General features: G+C 36.5%; 2 protein-coding genes across 2 annotated transcripts; one reads left to right on the forward strand and one right to left on the reverse strand.

Annotated features, from left to right (window-relative positions):
- Positions 1 to 202: 202 nt before the first annotated feature.
- LOC121514965 (ADP-ribosylation factor 4-like) lies at positions 203 to 5,987 on the reverse strand. The gene is made up of 6 exons (XM_041795447.1): positions 5,780 to 5,987; positions 4,976 to 5,056; positions 4,738 to 4,847; positions 3,205 to 3,276; positions 696 to 821; positions 203 to 579 (listed from the first exon to the last, which is right to left on the reverse strand). The coding sequence occupies exons 1-6, from the start codon at positions 5,844 to 5,846 to the stop codon at positions 493 to 495; spliced, it is 543 nt and encodes a 180-aa protein (XP_041651381.1). The 5' UTR covers positions 5,847 to 5,987; the 3' UTR covers positions 203 to 492.
- Positions 5,988 to 6,687: 700 nt separating this feature from the next.
- On the forward strand, positions 6,688 to 13,674 carry si:dkey-30c15.2 (uncharacterized protein LOC558938 homolog). The gene is made up of 12 exons (XM_041795446.1): positions 6,688 to 6,786; positions 6,887 to 6,930; positions 7,699 to 7,762; positions 8,270 to 8,401; positions 10,558 to 10,662; positions 10,776 to 10,825; positions 11,511 to 11,636; positions 11,758 to 11,803; positions 11,901 to 11,972; positions 12,094 to 12,247; positions 12,344 to 12,426; positions 12,528 to 13,674. The coding sequence occupies exons 1-12, from the start codon at positions 6,754 to 6,756 to the stop codon at positions 12,666 to 12,668; spliced, it is 1,050 nt and encodes a 349-aa protein (XP_041651380.1). The 5' UTR covers positions 6,688 to 6,753; the 3' UTR covers positions 12,669 to 13,674.
- Positions 13,675 to 13,973: the final 299 nt, after the last annotated feature.

Genomic DNA, 13,973 nt, shown 5'->3' on the forward strand with positions numbered 1-13,973 from the left:
AGGTCACCTCTAAGAGGGAGTCAAATATCCATGAGGGCTTGGAGAGATGAACAGCTTGTGGCAGCTGACAAATTCTCCTACACCAAAACTCAGAGGTTATATTTTCATGTTCCCAAACTCAGGCTTGACAACATCTACGAAGTACGCAAAAAAATTTATAGAAGTGGTTGTTGTACATGTAAATGCTACGTAGACAGGAAAGGAAGATGATAATATTTAATTCAATGTTTGCAGGATATCTCCCAAACAGGCCATTTGCTCATCATGCAAAAAACAGGGGCAGAGATAACACAGTAAGAAATTGATTTGAAAAAGAAAAATATATAAGAAATTAAAATTTTCCCCAAAGGTAAATATATTGTCCACCAGTCTTGACTTTTCTGTGAACACTGGTGGAAGAAAGCTGTGTGTTCCTGGATCACGTCTGTCTCTTCTCATCTGTCCTGTGCCATTCAGTCTCTCTCTCTCTCTCCTTTGTCAGGTCGTTCCTCGTCAGTTTTTCGATAATTCATTAGAAAGCCAGTCCAGTCCTTCATACAGTCCGTTTCCCGCGGTGGCGCAGGTTGCCTGAACATACCACTGTAGTGTCAAAGGGTACAGAGACATTAAGCCATGGTTAAAGAAGTAGAAAAAGCTGTGTAAATCCAAATTGATATGAATTGCACTGCTGGTGGTTAGAGCACGTCTCTACTTACAGTCCTGTTGCGAAGGTTGTTAAGAGCAAGTTTCTCTGTGACTTCAGATACACTCTGGGCATTGGGAAGGTCTTGCTTGTTTGCAAACACCAGAAGAACGGCATCTCTCAACTCATCCTCACTCAGCTGAAGGGGAAGAAAACAGGAAAAAAAACATCTTATTTATGTAGGGGTCAAAAACCTAAAAACCTACTGTAATTTGTAATCAAAGATAACAATCTCAGACTCATAGAGCATTCGTTAGAGTCTTGTCAGATACCTAATCACACATGCTCATAAATCTACCACTTTGGCTCTGTCAGCAGCTGGGCGAACTGTGGCTCCTAGGAAACATGTTATCATTGGCTCTTTGGGTCTGTTCTGAAGTACAAAGTTTCTGGTGAAGATCCACAGAGAATCCACAAAAACTTGAGGATAAATGTTTAAACACAGTCCCTACACACTTTAAACAATAAAATGTAAGACTTTTAAGACCTTTTTTCAAAGACCTGAGATGATAAAAATCAATATAATATTTTGTGCTGCAAACTGTCTGAAATGAAAAGCATGTAATATTTCTCATTACACCGAGCTGAATTAACACCTGTTCAATGCGCTGTTGATGACAGGTCAACTGATACAGGACAAAGAGATGTTTCGATCAAAAACACCCAATTTTTAAAGATATATTTCAGGAAATGTTATGCCTTTATTGAAAGCAGAGTACAGTGGATAGAATTGGAAACATGGATGAGAAAGGGGGGGAGAGACATGCGATAAAATAAGAATTTATCAAGGGTGTAATACACATTTTCAGAGAACAGTCTTGGTAAATATTGAATGATAATCCATGCACTGTAAAAATGCAAATTCCAGCCTCAGACATAAAGTTAAACATGTAATTTAAGGAGTCCTGTTGTGTTAGCTTGAAAGAACGTTGTATGGTATGAAGCTGTATCTGGCTGTGAGATCTATTGTTGGAGGAAACAAATTTTTTTTTTTCACAAATTTTGCTATTCCAAAACTTAAAACACACTTCAAAACTATTTTTAATTTCCTGAATTTAACAGCTTTATGAAAAGAATGACAAATATATTCCAGCTCGACAGAGCGCTCTTTTGCACCTGGAGACGTCATAGTACAGTATTGCTTTAGCAGACCAGAGAACTTTGGCCTGCAGTGTGAACGCACCTGAAGAGAGAAGTTCACAGCAATAACAGCATCGTCTCATCTTCTCTTATCATCTTACTACAGGCATCGCTACACAAACTCTTCCTCCAGTTGAATTTACATCATCTTTTTCATTTCATTATTCATTTCAATTCTACTTTAAATCCTCTATTTGGCACTAAAGTCCTCAATGATGAAAACAAGTTTCACAACTAAAAAACAAGCAGAAACAAGATTGACTGAGCTGCAGCTCCTGATATGCTGAGTAAGCCAAAGAGGACTGAAGAGACCACACTATTCAGTGTTTTACTGGCTAGAAACAGGGTACGTTTTTTTAAAAATGATTTACCACTTAAGGAAAAAGTGTTTTATAACATTATTCTTAACTTCTACAGAAAGCTCCCCAGATATCTTTAAACACACCAGAACTTTAATGCCTAGTTATATTTTGCTACACCCTCACCTTATACCATTTTGGTAACTCAAAGAATTTTCCCACACCTTTTGTGAATGACATGTTATATCTGAATTTTGGGTTTTCATTATCTGTAAGCCATAGTCATCAACATTTCAAGAAATAAAGGCTTGAAATATTTCACTATATGTGTAATGAGTCTATATAATATATGGGTTTCACTTTCTGAAACGAGTGACAAAAATCGTTGAATTTTTTTTTTTTATGATATTCTCATTTTTTGAGATGTACCTGTACCAGTATCAGACACACAGATAATTAAACGAGATCATGATGTCATTGTCTCCTCTGTGTGCTCACAGGAAGCCAAAACACTTTTTCAACAAACATGAACAATCATGGATTTAATGTGTAATGCACACAGTTAACAGATGATATGTTTCCAAAAATGTATTTCTCTGACAGGCATGTGTGGTTCAAACATCTGTCTTTCATAAAGAGGTTAATGGTTCCTTTTCACCCCTTACTACACAATATACCAAAGAAAAGAAATTTTAAATTCTGTGTATGTCTTGCAGAGATTAAGGTTCCAAAAAAGCAAAAAGTGTGCAAACCAGGAAAGGACTGCTAAAGGAGCTCCTTCTCAAACTTCCTGGTGTACGGATTCCTTTGCTAATTTATGATTGGTTGTTTTGGATCGAGATGTGTGTGTGTTATTTTGATATTCTACCAAAGACTATGTTTCAGCCTAAAAGTAAAATGATGAAATTCTGCTGAGGAGCCAGAAGGAAGAAATAACATTATTATTAATTAAACAACATCTCAGTACAAGAGACCCTGCAGCTCTAAGCCTGAAAAAACTACCATTTATATTAAAAATTAAAGTGCCTGCAGTTTATCTGTATATAAACAATGCTTCTCATGTTTTACCCAGTCCACACTTACCATCTTTGAAAGCTCCTCGGCAGCCTCTCTCACTCTCTCTCTGTCGTTACTGTCTACTACAAAGATGAGGCCCTGTATACAACAAATGAACAACATCAGCACTGACATGATCGTGTTCTCTTTTCTTGAATAAAAAGGTCAACAACAAACCATTTTAAGTTATCTTAAAGGAAAGAATGTAATCATCCTTCTTCGCCAATGTCCTATGGCTTTTTTTCACAGTGCTGTTTAAAGATGTGATATTCATGGCCCTCTGGCATTTAGCCTTCACTGTGGTAAATGGGGGGGTGAAAGTGATCACCCCTCTATCACCAGAGGGAGTAAAAGAGGAGTAACAGAGGTGAGAACGCTACAGCTAGCAGGGAAGTGCTGTGCTGTATGTGTGCATGTCTGTGTCTGAATGCAGAGCTCCTACTGTGCTCCCTCACAGTCCCACTGTGCTGTAATGTACTGTGAATTAACAGATGGGACACCAAATATTAGGCTATTTTGGAATCAATATGAATGTCTTCAAGTGTAATGACAGCGCAGTTTCGTTATTGTGCTGTTGCACAAATTTAATGTGAAAATATCCACAAACCCTAAGAATGATATTTGATTTTTGCCAATATCTACAAAATGATTTTTGCCATTATCAATACCGATATTTAAATATAGTGAACACCTAAAACTTCAGTCCTTAAAACACACAATTTAAAGTTTATGGATGGACAAGTAAACAAATTTCAGTCCTTAAAACACACTTTAAAGTGTAAGGTTGATGATGAATAAAGAAGACTTCAGCTGAAGTATGTTTTTTGGTCAAGCCTGAAAATCCACAAACTTATTTGTACACACATCCAGTATTTACAGCTGGTATATACAGATTTTATAGACAAAATATAGCTTTAAATATTGGCAGACATTTTAATATCTGCCAATACCAATATTATATGTTGATAATGTTGTGCATCCCTGAGATATACAACAAATTATCTGACATAATGCCAAAACAAGTTAACCACAAATGTTACAGGCTATTCAATATTGCAAATAGGCTTCTTTTAAATGTTTTAAAAGTAAATAAAATTTTTATGCAGATATGTTGAGAGACTACCAATGATTCAAGAGCAAGAAAACTGAAAGGGAGTATAATCAAATAAAGGTTGAATGACTGAATGAATGCATAAATGCAATATTTTTGATGAAAAGTAGTTGAGCTGCAATATTACAATCTAAGACAAACAATTATTTAATTGTGATAAAAGAATAGAATTAATCATCTACATGATGAACAATTTTAAGAATAAAGTTTGAAATGAACCTTGAATAAAAAAAATACTTTTACTACTAAACATGTTTAGTGCAGTATTTAAGCGAAACAATTTATTACGCAAATGTAAAATGCCATTTCTCTGTTAAATCTAAGTGGCATAGCTGCATTAACATCAAATATGTAAGACAAGAGACAAAAGTAACCGAAGGTTTGCTCCAATACATGACTACTATTTTGACTACTCCTGCATTTTTATAGCAAACATTACACCTTCATACCTGTGTATTCTGAAAGTAATGTCTCCAGAGGGGCCTGATCTTGTCCTGGCCACCCACATCCCACACGGTGAAACTGATATTTTTATACTCTACTGTCTCCACGTTGAAACCTGTATGGGACACAGAGAGGATGGAGACATAGGTAAAACATAATGTAAATTTGAATCAAGCATGTTAAGTTACACATTCACTAACTAAAAAGATTTAACTTGCCAGTCCCTGTCACATATTGTCTTACCAATGGTTGGGATGGTGGTCACAATTTCACCAAGCTTCAGTTTGTACAAGATAGTCGTTTTTCCTGCAGCATCCAGCCCAACTATGAGAAAATATGATAGACAATCAACACTGTTATCGGGAGAGGACGTATGTCACAGCTACGGATAACGACCTGCTGTAAATTGTAAAACAGGCGTTTATCTATAATAAACGTGACTGCAAAGGACGGTACATGAGACCACAGTAGCTTTCATCATTTTATCCAGGGAAAAAGAAGAGGAAAAAATGAATAGCTGATCCTCAGACTAATTAACGTTAGTGTGAGAGGGATACATCTCTTTCTAACAACAGGAATGTAAATTAACGCAACACTCTGACACTTGATAATCTCACGTCACCCGGAGACATGTTGCTCAATGACGACGTGGAAAACAGCATTACGACACCCCGTTAAAATGTACATATTAGAGATTTACACATGTTAAAATTATTGTTGGGGATAATTTTCGAAGTGAAACCAAGATTAATTTCAATACAGATCATGATAACTTTCAAGGTATTTTTAATAAAGCGTCACTTCACTCATCCCCTCCTCGTTAAAGCTATACTAGAAGATATGATCGTATAAGACGGTCATTATGTTTTCTCTAAGCAGTTACGTACATGTCCATTGGTTAATTATGCCCTCGGTCCTGATGTACACCATAGAGGTTTTACAACAAAAACATTTGCGTTAAAACTTTTCGACAACAGGCTAACTAATCATCAAGCTAGGCTAAGCTAAAGCTAAAGCCATTACTTCACTCAAACATCTTTCACTCACCCATCAAAATCCTCATCTGTTTTTTGCCAAAAAGACGGTTAAATACATTCGAGATAGTAAGCCCCATTACTGGTCGCGGATGTTTGAAACCACGAAAGAAAAAAACTGATATCAGCCCCTGAAAAAGAATAATCTAATACTCCAGTAATCTGGATGCCGAGGTTTCCACTCAGGACTACAGCCGACTAACTGCCACGTCCGGGCCAACGTGGAATCCTCTACGTCATCAGTTTGAATAAACTTTATCAATACACACGTACGTCTTACAAAGTGAGACATGTAATGTTTTTTCTTATGTTTTTCATTTTAATGTTTTTATAATTTCATATAATTTTATATTTTACATCGTATGTTCGGCATCCAACGAACTAAACATTGGCAAAACTGAAAGCAAAAAAAGCCTTTGACCAAATGTTATCGTCACATGTCGCAACTGTGGTGGGTTTCTACCACTAGATGGTAGCATAATATTCATCTCAGGCAAACCAAGAGAGGCAGGCACCTGTTAAAGGCATGCTGAAAATCCATGCACAGGAACATGGGTCTGTTGTTTCTTGAAAAGTTGTACATGGAAGAGAATCTAGAAAGCATGCATTTACCTTGACCGCATGAACATATCTGTTATTTTGGAGGGACTTTTAGCTCTCATAGCCAAGCAAGGCAAGAAGAAAGATTAGGTTATGTTTAACTATTATCTAAAATTTCCTTTACTTTTGTGTATTACAGTCATGAAAGTCCAAGGTAATATCAGAAACTTTCAAAATATTACAGGGAATTCCCTGTTTGAATCACACCTGTGCAGTTATTCTAATAGATGTGTGCACACCGGGCAGGTGGAGTCAAAACAGAACCACGTGACAAGTTACAGACTTTAAGAGAGGCTGGGAGGCTTGTATAAGAAGTCACATTTTCACTCAGGACTGCTGTAGAGACAGGCAAGGAGCTGGAGAATCAAATTATACTTGGACTTGGAGATGGGGCTCGAAGGTGTTCTTAGAGGAGATCAGGTAAGCCCAAACTGGAATTCATTGTCATTGAAACAGAGTATGTGCAACCAAAGGGGAAACAAGAACAATTCTAATGAAAAGTTTAAATTCTGTTTTCCAGATTGATGCTCTCTCAACCGAGTACCTAGTATTACTCACTCCCAGGTAAATGATGCCTAAAACACTTGTTTTCTTACTAGTTTTGCCACTAGATTCCCTTTGTACAACTGACGTAATGTGCTTATTTAAAAGTTTTAGAAGGCGAAGTGTTAACTGAATAGTTGGAAAAGTAATTGATGAATAGGTCAACATTGTTGACAGAGTAATCCCTCTGCAAATTGGAAAATTGGCAAAGGCAATAGCTTATTTTTTTTTCTGTCTACATTTATCTTCAAAAAAATTAAAAGTTACTAAATCTGCCCTTTATATACTATAACATTTGTTTGTGTGTGGTTAAACTCGCCTCAGTGAAATGGACAACCAGTTGTTGTGTCTTGGTTTATGAGTCTCTTTCTTTCTTATGTCAAATAAATAGATCAGTAATGTCCAAAAAACAAGAAGCTGTTGCTGGTGAAAATGCGGGAAAAATTCAAATCTCCTGTTTCTCCAGTTAGTTTTTATTTAACCAAGAGCAAGGCTGTGTTTCAGTAGGACTGCTATTTTACAGCTTTTTATGCAGGTGTCACATGTGTCATAGATAAGTCCTCTTTCAGACTTGAAAGTCCAATCTAATGCTCAGACACTGTGACTTCTGCAATAAACTTTTATGTATGGTCTGTGCGGTTACATGTTTCCTTTTGTTTTACACTGTATTTTTTTATTTACATCACACACATGACCAAGAAAATGAATCAAATTAATTCAGTGATATCATTTTACTTTTCAACCCGGCCACAAATCCAATAGTTCTGACATTTTTAAAATTTTCTGCAGTGTGATTGGGAGCGTTTCTGTCGTGGTGGTTTCTATAGCGAGATGGAGACAGCTAAAAGAACAGGTAAGTCCATGTCTCTCACTCTGTATATTCAGAATGTGTGATAAGATCTTTACTTTCAGAAACAAAATTTACACAGAAGCAGAGGTTGCCATTTTTGTTTCTGTAGGCTCTTTCTATGGTCCATATAGAAAACAAACTCACACAAGCAGTAGCCTACAACTTCAGTAAAAGATGTAAAAGTTTGCAAAATTCAATAAAGGCATCAAAGCTTAAGTAAGTATGGTATACAAATCAAAATAGAATATTGCTGGTCAAGTCTGAAGCATGTTTTTCATGTTGCTGTATTATATCATCATTACTTAATGCATCATATAAGGTTTTTATTTTGAGAGTTGCAGATATGGGGGTGATGCCACACCTTGCTACTGTCACATGTACACATTTTTTAGTACATAATGTTCCAGGGGCACAAAAGATTGCATAGACATTGCTGATTTTTGTTTCTCATGAATATCACAGTTTAAGAGCAAAGCAATATCCCTCTTTGTTTTTGTTTTTTTTCTGCAGGTGCACCTCCTGGTGCAGCTCGCCCTGGCAGACCTCCTTGCTGCTCTGATCCTGATGTCCACAAGCATCTTAAACAAAGTCAGCACTGAAAAGGGTGTAACCATCTGCCAATACTTCCTGCCGCTGTCACTGGTGAGCGACAGATACTTTCACATTGTTAGATTCTTCAGTCTCATCATTTTTAAAAAAGTACTTCTCTGGGAAAGGGTTTTATCTGAGGTTTAATCTTCTGAAATGTGAAAGAAAGTGGAACGGGATGCAGGAAGAAGAGGAATTTTGGTAAACATGTCTAAACATGTTTGGTACTTCCCAGCTGGAATGTCTGTAGTTTATAGGTTTAAAGATCATAACACCCTCTTGTTATAAAATTATATTATTTCATGATTTGCCTGTGAAACGTGACTTTTTCTTTTAGATTTACTTCTGGGCTTTTATGTTTTTATTGTGGAGGCAGGGTTGTGGATAGAGTCAGAGAGCTGGGGAGATGGAGAGTGGGGAAGGAGCAACAAGGTGAATAGTCAGGCCCCTACTTCAAGGATCGCAGCCTCTGTACTTGCCCTCCACGCCCCAGAAACATGACTTTAATGGGATGTATTACATCATTTTAGTGGCAGTTTAGGGGACCACTTTCTATATTGCATCAATAAAACTAAATTTAAGGCATATCTACCGTGACATGCCTCGAGTCATGCAAAATATTTCTATTTATATTGCTTTTGCCACGCAGAGAGATGGAGCTACATTCTTCAGACTCTTATAACAGCCTGAAGTGTTACTGTGTTCTGAAATTCTCCTCCAAGCTACATTAACTTTCAATACCCAGTTTTCTGGAGTGACATTTTATTTTTCAGATATCAGTAAGAGGCAGAGGAGTTATTGACTTTGCGGAAAACAAACATTGAAAAGAATGTTTCTCAGCTTAGATAACTACAGACTGTGGATTTATTTCAAAATTTAGATATGGAAAATATTTAACCCTTTTTAAAGGTCAACCTGAATAAGATCAGTAAGATTTTTGTGTTTGCCTGCTTGAACTGCTGGAGTTTAAAATGAAGTGGCCATGACCTTAAAATGAGGGGATTTGTTGACCTTAGGCATGCTGTGGTTATTTAAGGTTTAAAGTGGAATCTGTGGGATCAATGCGTGTTGAAGTGAAACTCTTTACTTTTGAACTAACAAAAAAGATGAAATACTGACAGATTTTTAAAAAGGAATCCATACATGACAAGCTGTATAAGTATTATAAAACTGGCAGTATAAATTTAACAAAGAGTGCATATATATTTCATAATTTTTTAGACAGTCCTATTTCTACATGTGAGTATGCTGCCAATGCACAATACAGGGGTTTGAGTTTTGAGATTTCAGGGGTGTGATTGAAAGATCCACTTACAGGTTGGTGTACCCTAGATATTTTTGACCAAATTAAAAAGCAAGAAAAATGTGACCTAAAATGTATTTATTCTACATGTGAATAAAAAATACTTTTAAATTATAATGTGCAAGTGGACCTGTGCTTACGTAGCACCTACCATCATCTGACTACTTAATCTGCACGTCACACCATGTTCACACACTGATGCCGAATGCTGCTGTTAGAGGGCCCTTCAGTATCAACCACGTAATCCCGTTACACATTCACACAATACTGACACAGCAGTGAGAGCAATTTGGGGTTAAATGTTTTGCTCATGTGACTGCAGAAGCTGGGGATCAAACCCCTGACCCTCCGGTTGAGATGACTGGCTATAAAACCACAGTCTCCCTGTTACTTTATCCAAATATTTAGAATGCAAGTGTCTTAAACAAATACATATGGTAGTTTATTTCTTGTAAAAAGGCCATCTTTACCTTCAGCTCTCGGGCAGTAAAAATGTACATAGTGAAACGCCCTCATAAAGATAAAAAAGCAAATGTCCAAACTCAGCGAGAGTAGTGGGTTGAGAACTACAGTGGGCCTGAGGGTGAACAAAATTATTCAGAAAAAAGTGAACTTAGAAAATTGATTTAACACAACAAAGTATTTCTTATAACATAAGGACATTTAACAAACTATAATGAATATTCAGAATAATTTTGCATTTAAAAAAACCAACAACTTGGGTAAATTAGTGTGAGTTTTGTCAAATATTGTGTTATATGAAACTGCTCTTCTTCAACATTTTTTTTCATGATAGATTTGCTGTTATTATAATGTCATTGCAGTTTATGAAATTTTGTATTAACAAAATATCTCTTCACCCAAAGTAAATGTATTTATTTGCATGTTTTTGTCCATTCTTTTGCAGACATTTTACTTTATTTCATTTCTGCTGGTGATGGTCTATGCATGGAAGTCCAAGAGCCCGATCCAGGGGTGGAGAGCAAGACCAACAGAAGATGAAGGAGCACAGGTGAGGTGTCCTCTGTTGTTGTAGGTTTAGTTAAGACAAAAAAACCCTCTGTACTAATTTGATAATTAACCAGAATTTATTAACATCTCCGTCTCTTTCTGTCTGCTTTACAGAGTCAGTGTAGAAGGAATATAGTGGATATACCTGTCTATGCTATTGTGTGGTGAGTTTATTTACTGCTAAACATTTTTAATCACAATTATTCTCAGGATTTCTGTAGTTAATCAAGATTGATCACAACCCCTTTAACTGCATTTAAAACTCCACTATTTTGGATTTAAATTCTTGTGTTTCATTTTAGATTTTTGTACTGTATTAAACTAAGGGTAATTGACTTCCTGTTTACATGCAGATCTGCTTTTGTAGATATATTGAAGTTTATGACTTAAACTTAATCATGGAAAAAGAAATTTGTTATGGATTGATAAGGAAATAAGGGGAAAGTTGAAAGTTAGTACTTTGCTGTAAGCACTTACAGCAGTGCATCTGGGACCTGTGCATGAATGAAAGGCACAGCATCAATATTACTGTGCGACCATGTGAAATAAATGTTAGATAAAATGTAAATGTTCAGATGACTTCTGCCTTGTCCACTGAGCTTTCTGTGAGTTTTTAAAGTGAAATGAGAGACAGAGGAACAATTTTTTAAATTATTTTACACTCTTGTGGCTGCAGGGAGACGTTGCAGTGGCTTAACCAAACAATAAAGCATGCAATCAGTCATGATTAAAGAAATTTAGTGCTCTAATTATGGATCATAGTTGAACATGATTAATGATATTAACCTTGGCGGCCCTAGTTTTAAGTTTTAATCACCTTTACTTGTCTGTGTTTGTCTGATATTCTAGGCTGATTCCCATCATAATGTACTTGGCGTATGTGCTAACTCCGTTCATAACAACAGCTGAGCTGATTTCAGCCTCTGATACTTCATTGGGTGCCACTTTCCGTAATGATAGTGAATACTGCACCAGGTGAGTGCTAATCCTTCATGGCAAACTGTTTTTTTTTATTTCTGTGTTTAAAGGAAAAGCTCAAGAGGAATTTGTATAAGAGTTTTCTCTGTTGACCCTCTATATGTATATTTTTTTACAGTTGTATTTTATTCTTGCACGTCTGGAGGGATTCCTGCTCTGATCCTGTGAGTATGAAACTAGATTGTGATTCAGTAAATAATTGCAGAGTAGTTTTAACTAAAAAGCATGCTAATTTGTGCTATTATGTTTTTTTTCCCCTAGGAAGCAGTACATGATTCAATTATTAGAGTTTCTCTTGTCCTGATTGTAATAATAGTGCTGCTGTCCTGCTCTGTAAGTCAAACACAATCAATTATCTATCATTTTTAGCATTATTGTAATTATTTACGATGCTAGATTTTGGACTTTTTAAACATATGTACAAGGCCTTGATCTTTTTGTCCTCTTTTCCCAGATAATTTATTACAACATCAATAAATGGTATGAAAGACATGGGCATGAAGGGCTTTTTCCTGTGGAGGGAGATGGACGATCAAGGCGCAGAATCAAAAGAGTGTTTTCTACTGCTAGAAATATGATCATGGTCATCTTATTCTGCTGGACACCAGGTACACTTAGAAACACATAAAGGCATTTTTTAAGTTTAGTAACACATTTCGGTAACATGAAACATCAGATTGATGCCACATGTTTCTTCCCTGTAGCTCTCGTCCTCATTCTGCTGTCCTGCCTGATGTTGTATACAAACATCGAACAACGCAGCCTGTTTTTCCTTTATGTGATCCAGGTAAAATTTCAGAAAAGAAGACCTGATATTGAAGGATAAGATGTAATAAATCATCTACTGTCAGTGCTTTAAAGTTATAGTATTGTTTTTGTTCTTTTCAGGCTGCCAGTGTGTCCCTTCAGGGTTTCCTCAACAGTATGGTGTATGCCTGGAGACGGCCAAACTTCACTGAAGCTGTCCTTGGAGAGACTACACCTTTAGTTGCGCAGGCATTTTTTGAAGAATCGCTGAGGCCCTCATAATGTTGACTTTAAAGACACTAAGTGACATTATTGTGCTGCGGCCTAAAAAAAGACTGAATGTACACAATTCATGACCTAAGGACCTTGGGACTGAAACACAAAATATCCTTATTGGAAGACTGACATTTGAAGAAAACACTTAAGCAAGCAACGTTGGATGGTTTTCATAAGCAAAGATGAAATGTATCATTTCAGATCACAGTATCAATAAATGTAGCTATTACATACATATAAATAGTGTAAATATACTGGTTTATCAATGATAAAATGTCCTAGGGATTAACTGTAAGTGTTATGTAAATTTTGCTGTGCTTGCCACCTATATTTATACTGCTAGATGCTTTTAACAATTGTTTTATCATGACTTGTTTTCCAACTGTCTTTGTACTCTGTCATTGACAGGTAACCTGTCAGGGTTGCATATTTCGCCGTCTCTGCTGTGTCATGGCAGAGGCACGTGTCTCCTGATAATGTAGAGTTCAGTCTCAGGAGCACAGGCGCTATATGAGCAGGACAGTATGTGCTGGAACAATAAGAGGGGCTGAAACACCACAGACAAAAGAGAGTTTATAGGCAGGTGTGGTTATAAAGATCAGTGCACTCTTGCATTCTAACATCTTGACCTCGTTGCTCTTGCTTTAGCATGCGTGTCTCAAAGGGGGTCTGTTAATATTTTACAGGCGGTCAACCTGTTAACACTTATGTAAGTGCTCATTGGAGCCATTAGTTAGTCTGCTGTACTGTAAACTGGATGTTTGTGGTTATACACTTCTCTTGTATTAAAGATGGATGCCACAAAAACATGAAGCTTGACTTGACTTGACTTGTATTATCAGAAAATTGCACTCAAACAAGACAGAATGAACATTTAAGGGAGTTGCAGATATGTCTGTCAAAAAAGAAAAAAATCTTCTGATAAGCTGTTTTTCTTTTTTTTTTTTATTGTGCACACTTTGAATTTACCGAGAAGAAGACTAAGAAACATTTTTGTATGAAGGAAAATAAAGCTCCAGTCACAGATTAAAATTGTTGAGTCTTTCTTGAAATAAAAATCCAGGTGGCTTACCACACCTTCACTTACTGACCTGCTCTAATTTCTCTGCAGCGATTGATTATCGGATGTGCCCCGCATATCCTGGTTATTCATGGATACTGGGATAAAACTTTGTTCCACATTGTAACTTAAGAAATAAACAGTACCCAGGAAACACAGACCAGTTTCCTCTCTTTTCATGCAGTGTGATTATATCCCTTGGTCTTGTGAGAAAAGTGGCCAATAAAAGCAATACATTTTATCCCTGAAAT

Source organism: Cheilinus undulatus, linkage group 9, assembly GCF_018320785.1.
Source record: "Cheilinus undulatus linkage group 9, ASM1832078v1, whole genome shotgun sequence".
NCBI classification, from domain to species: Eukaryota; Metazoa; Chordata; class Actinopteri; order Labriformes; family Labridae; genus Cheilinus; species Cheilinus undulatus.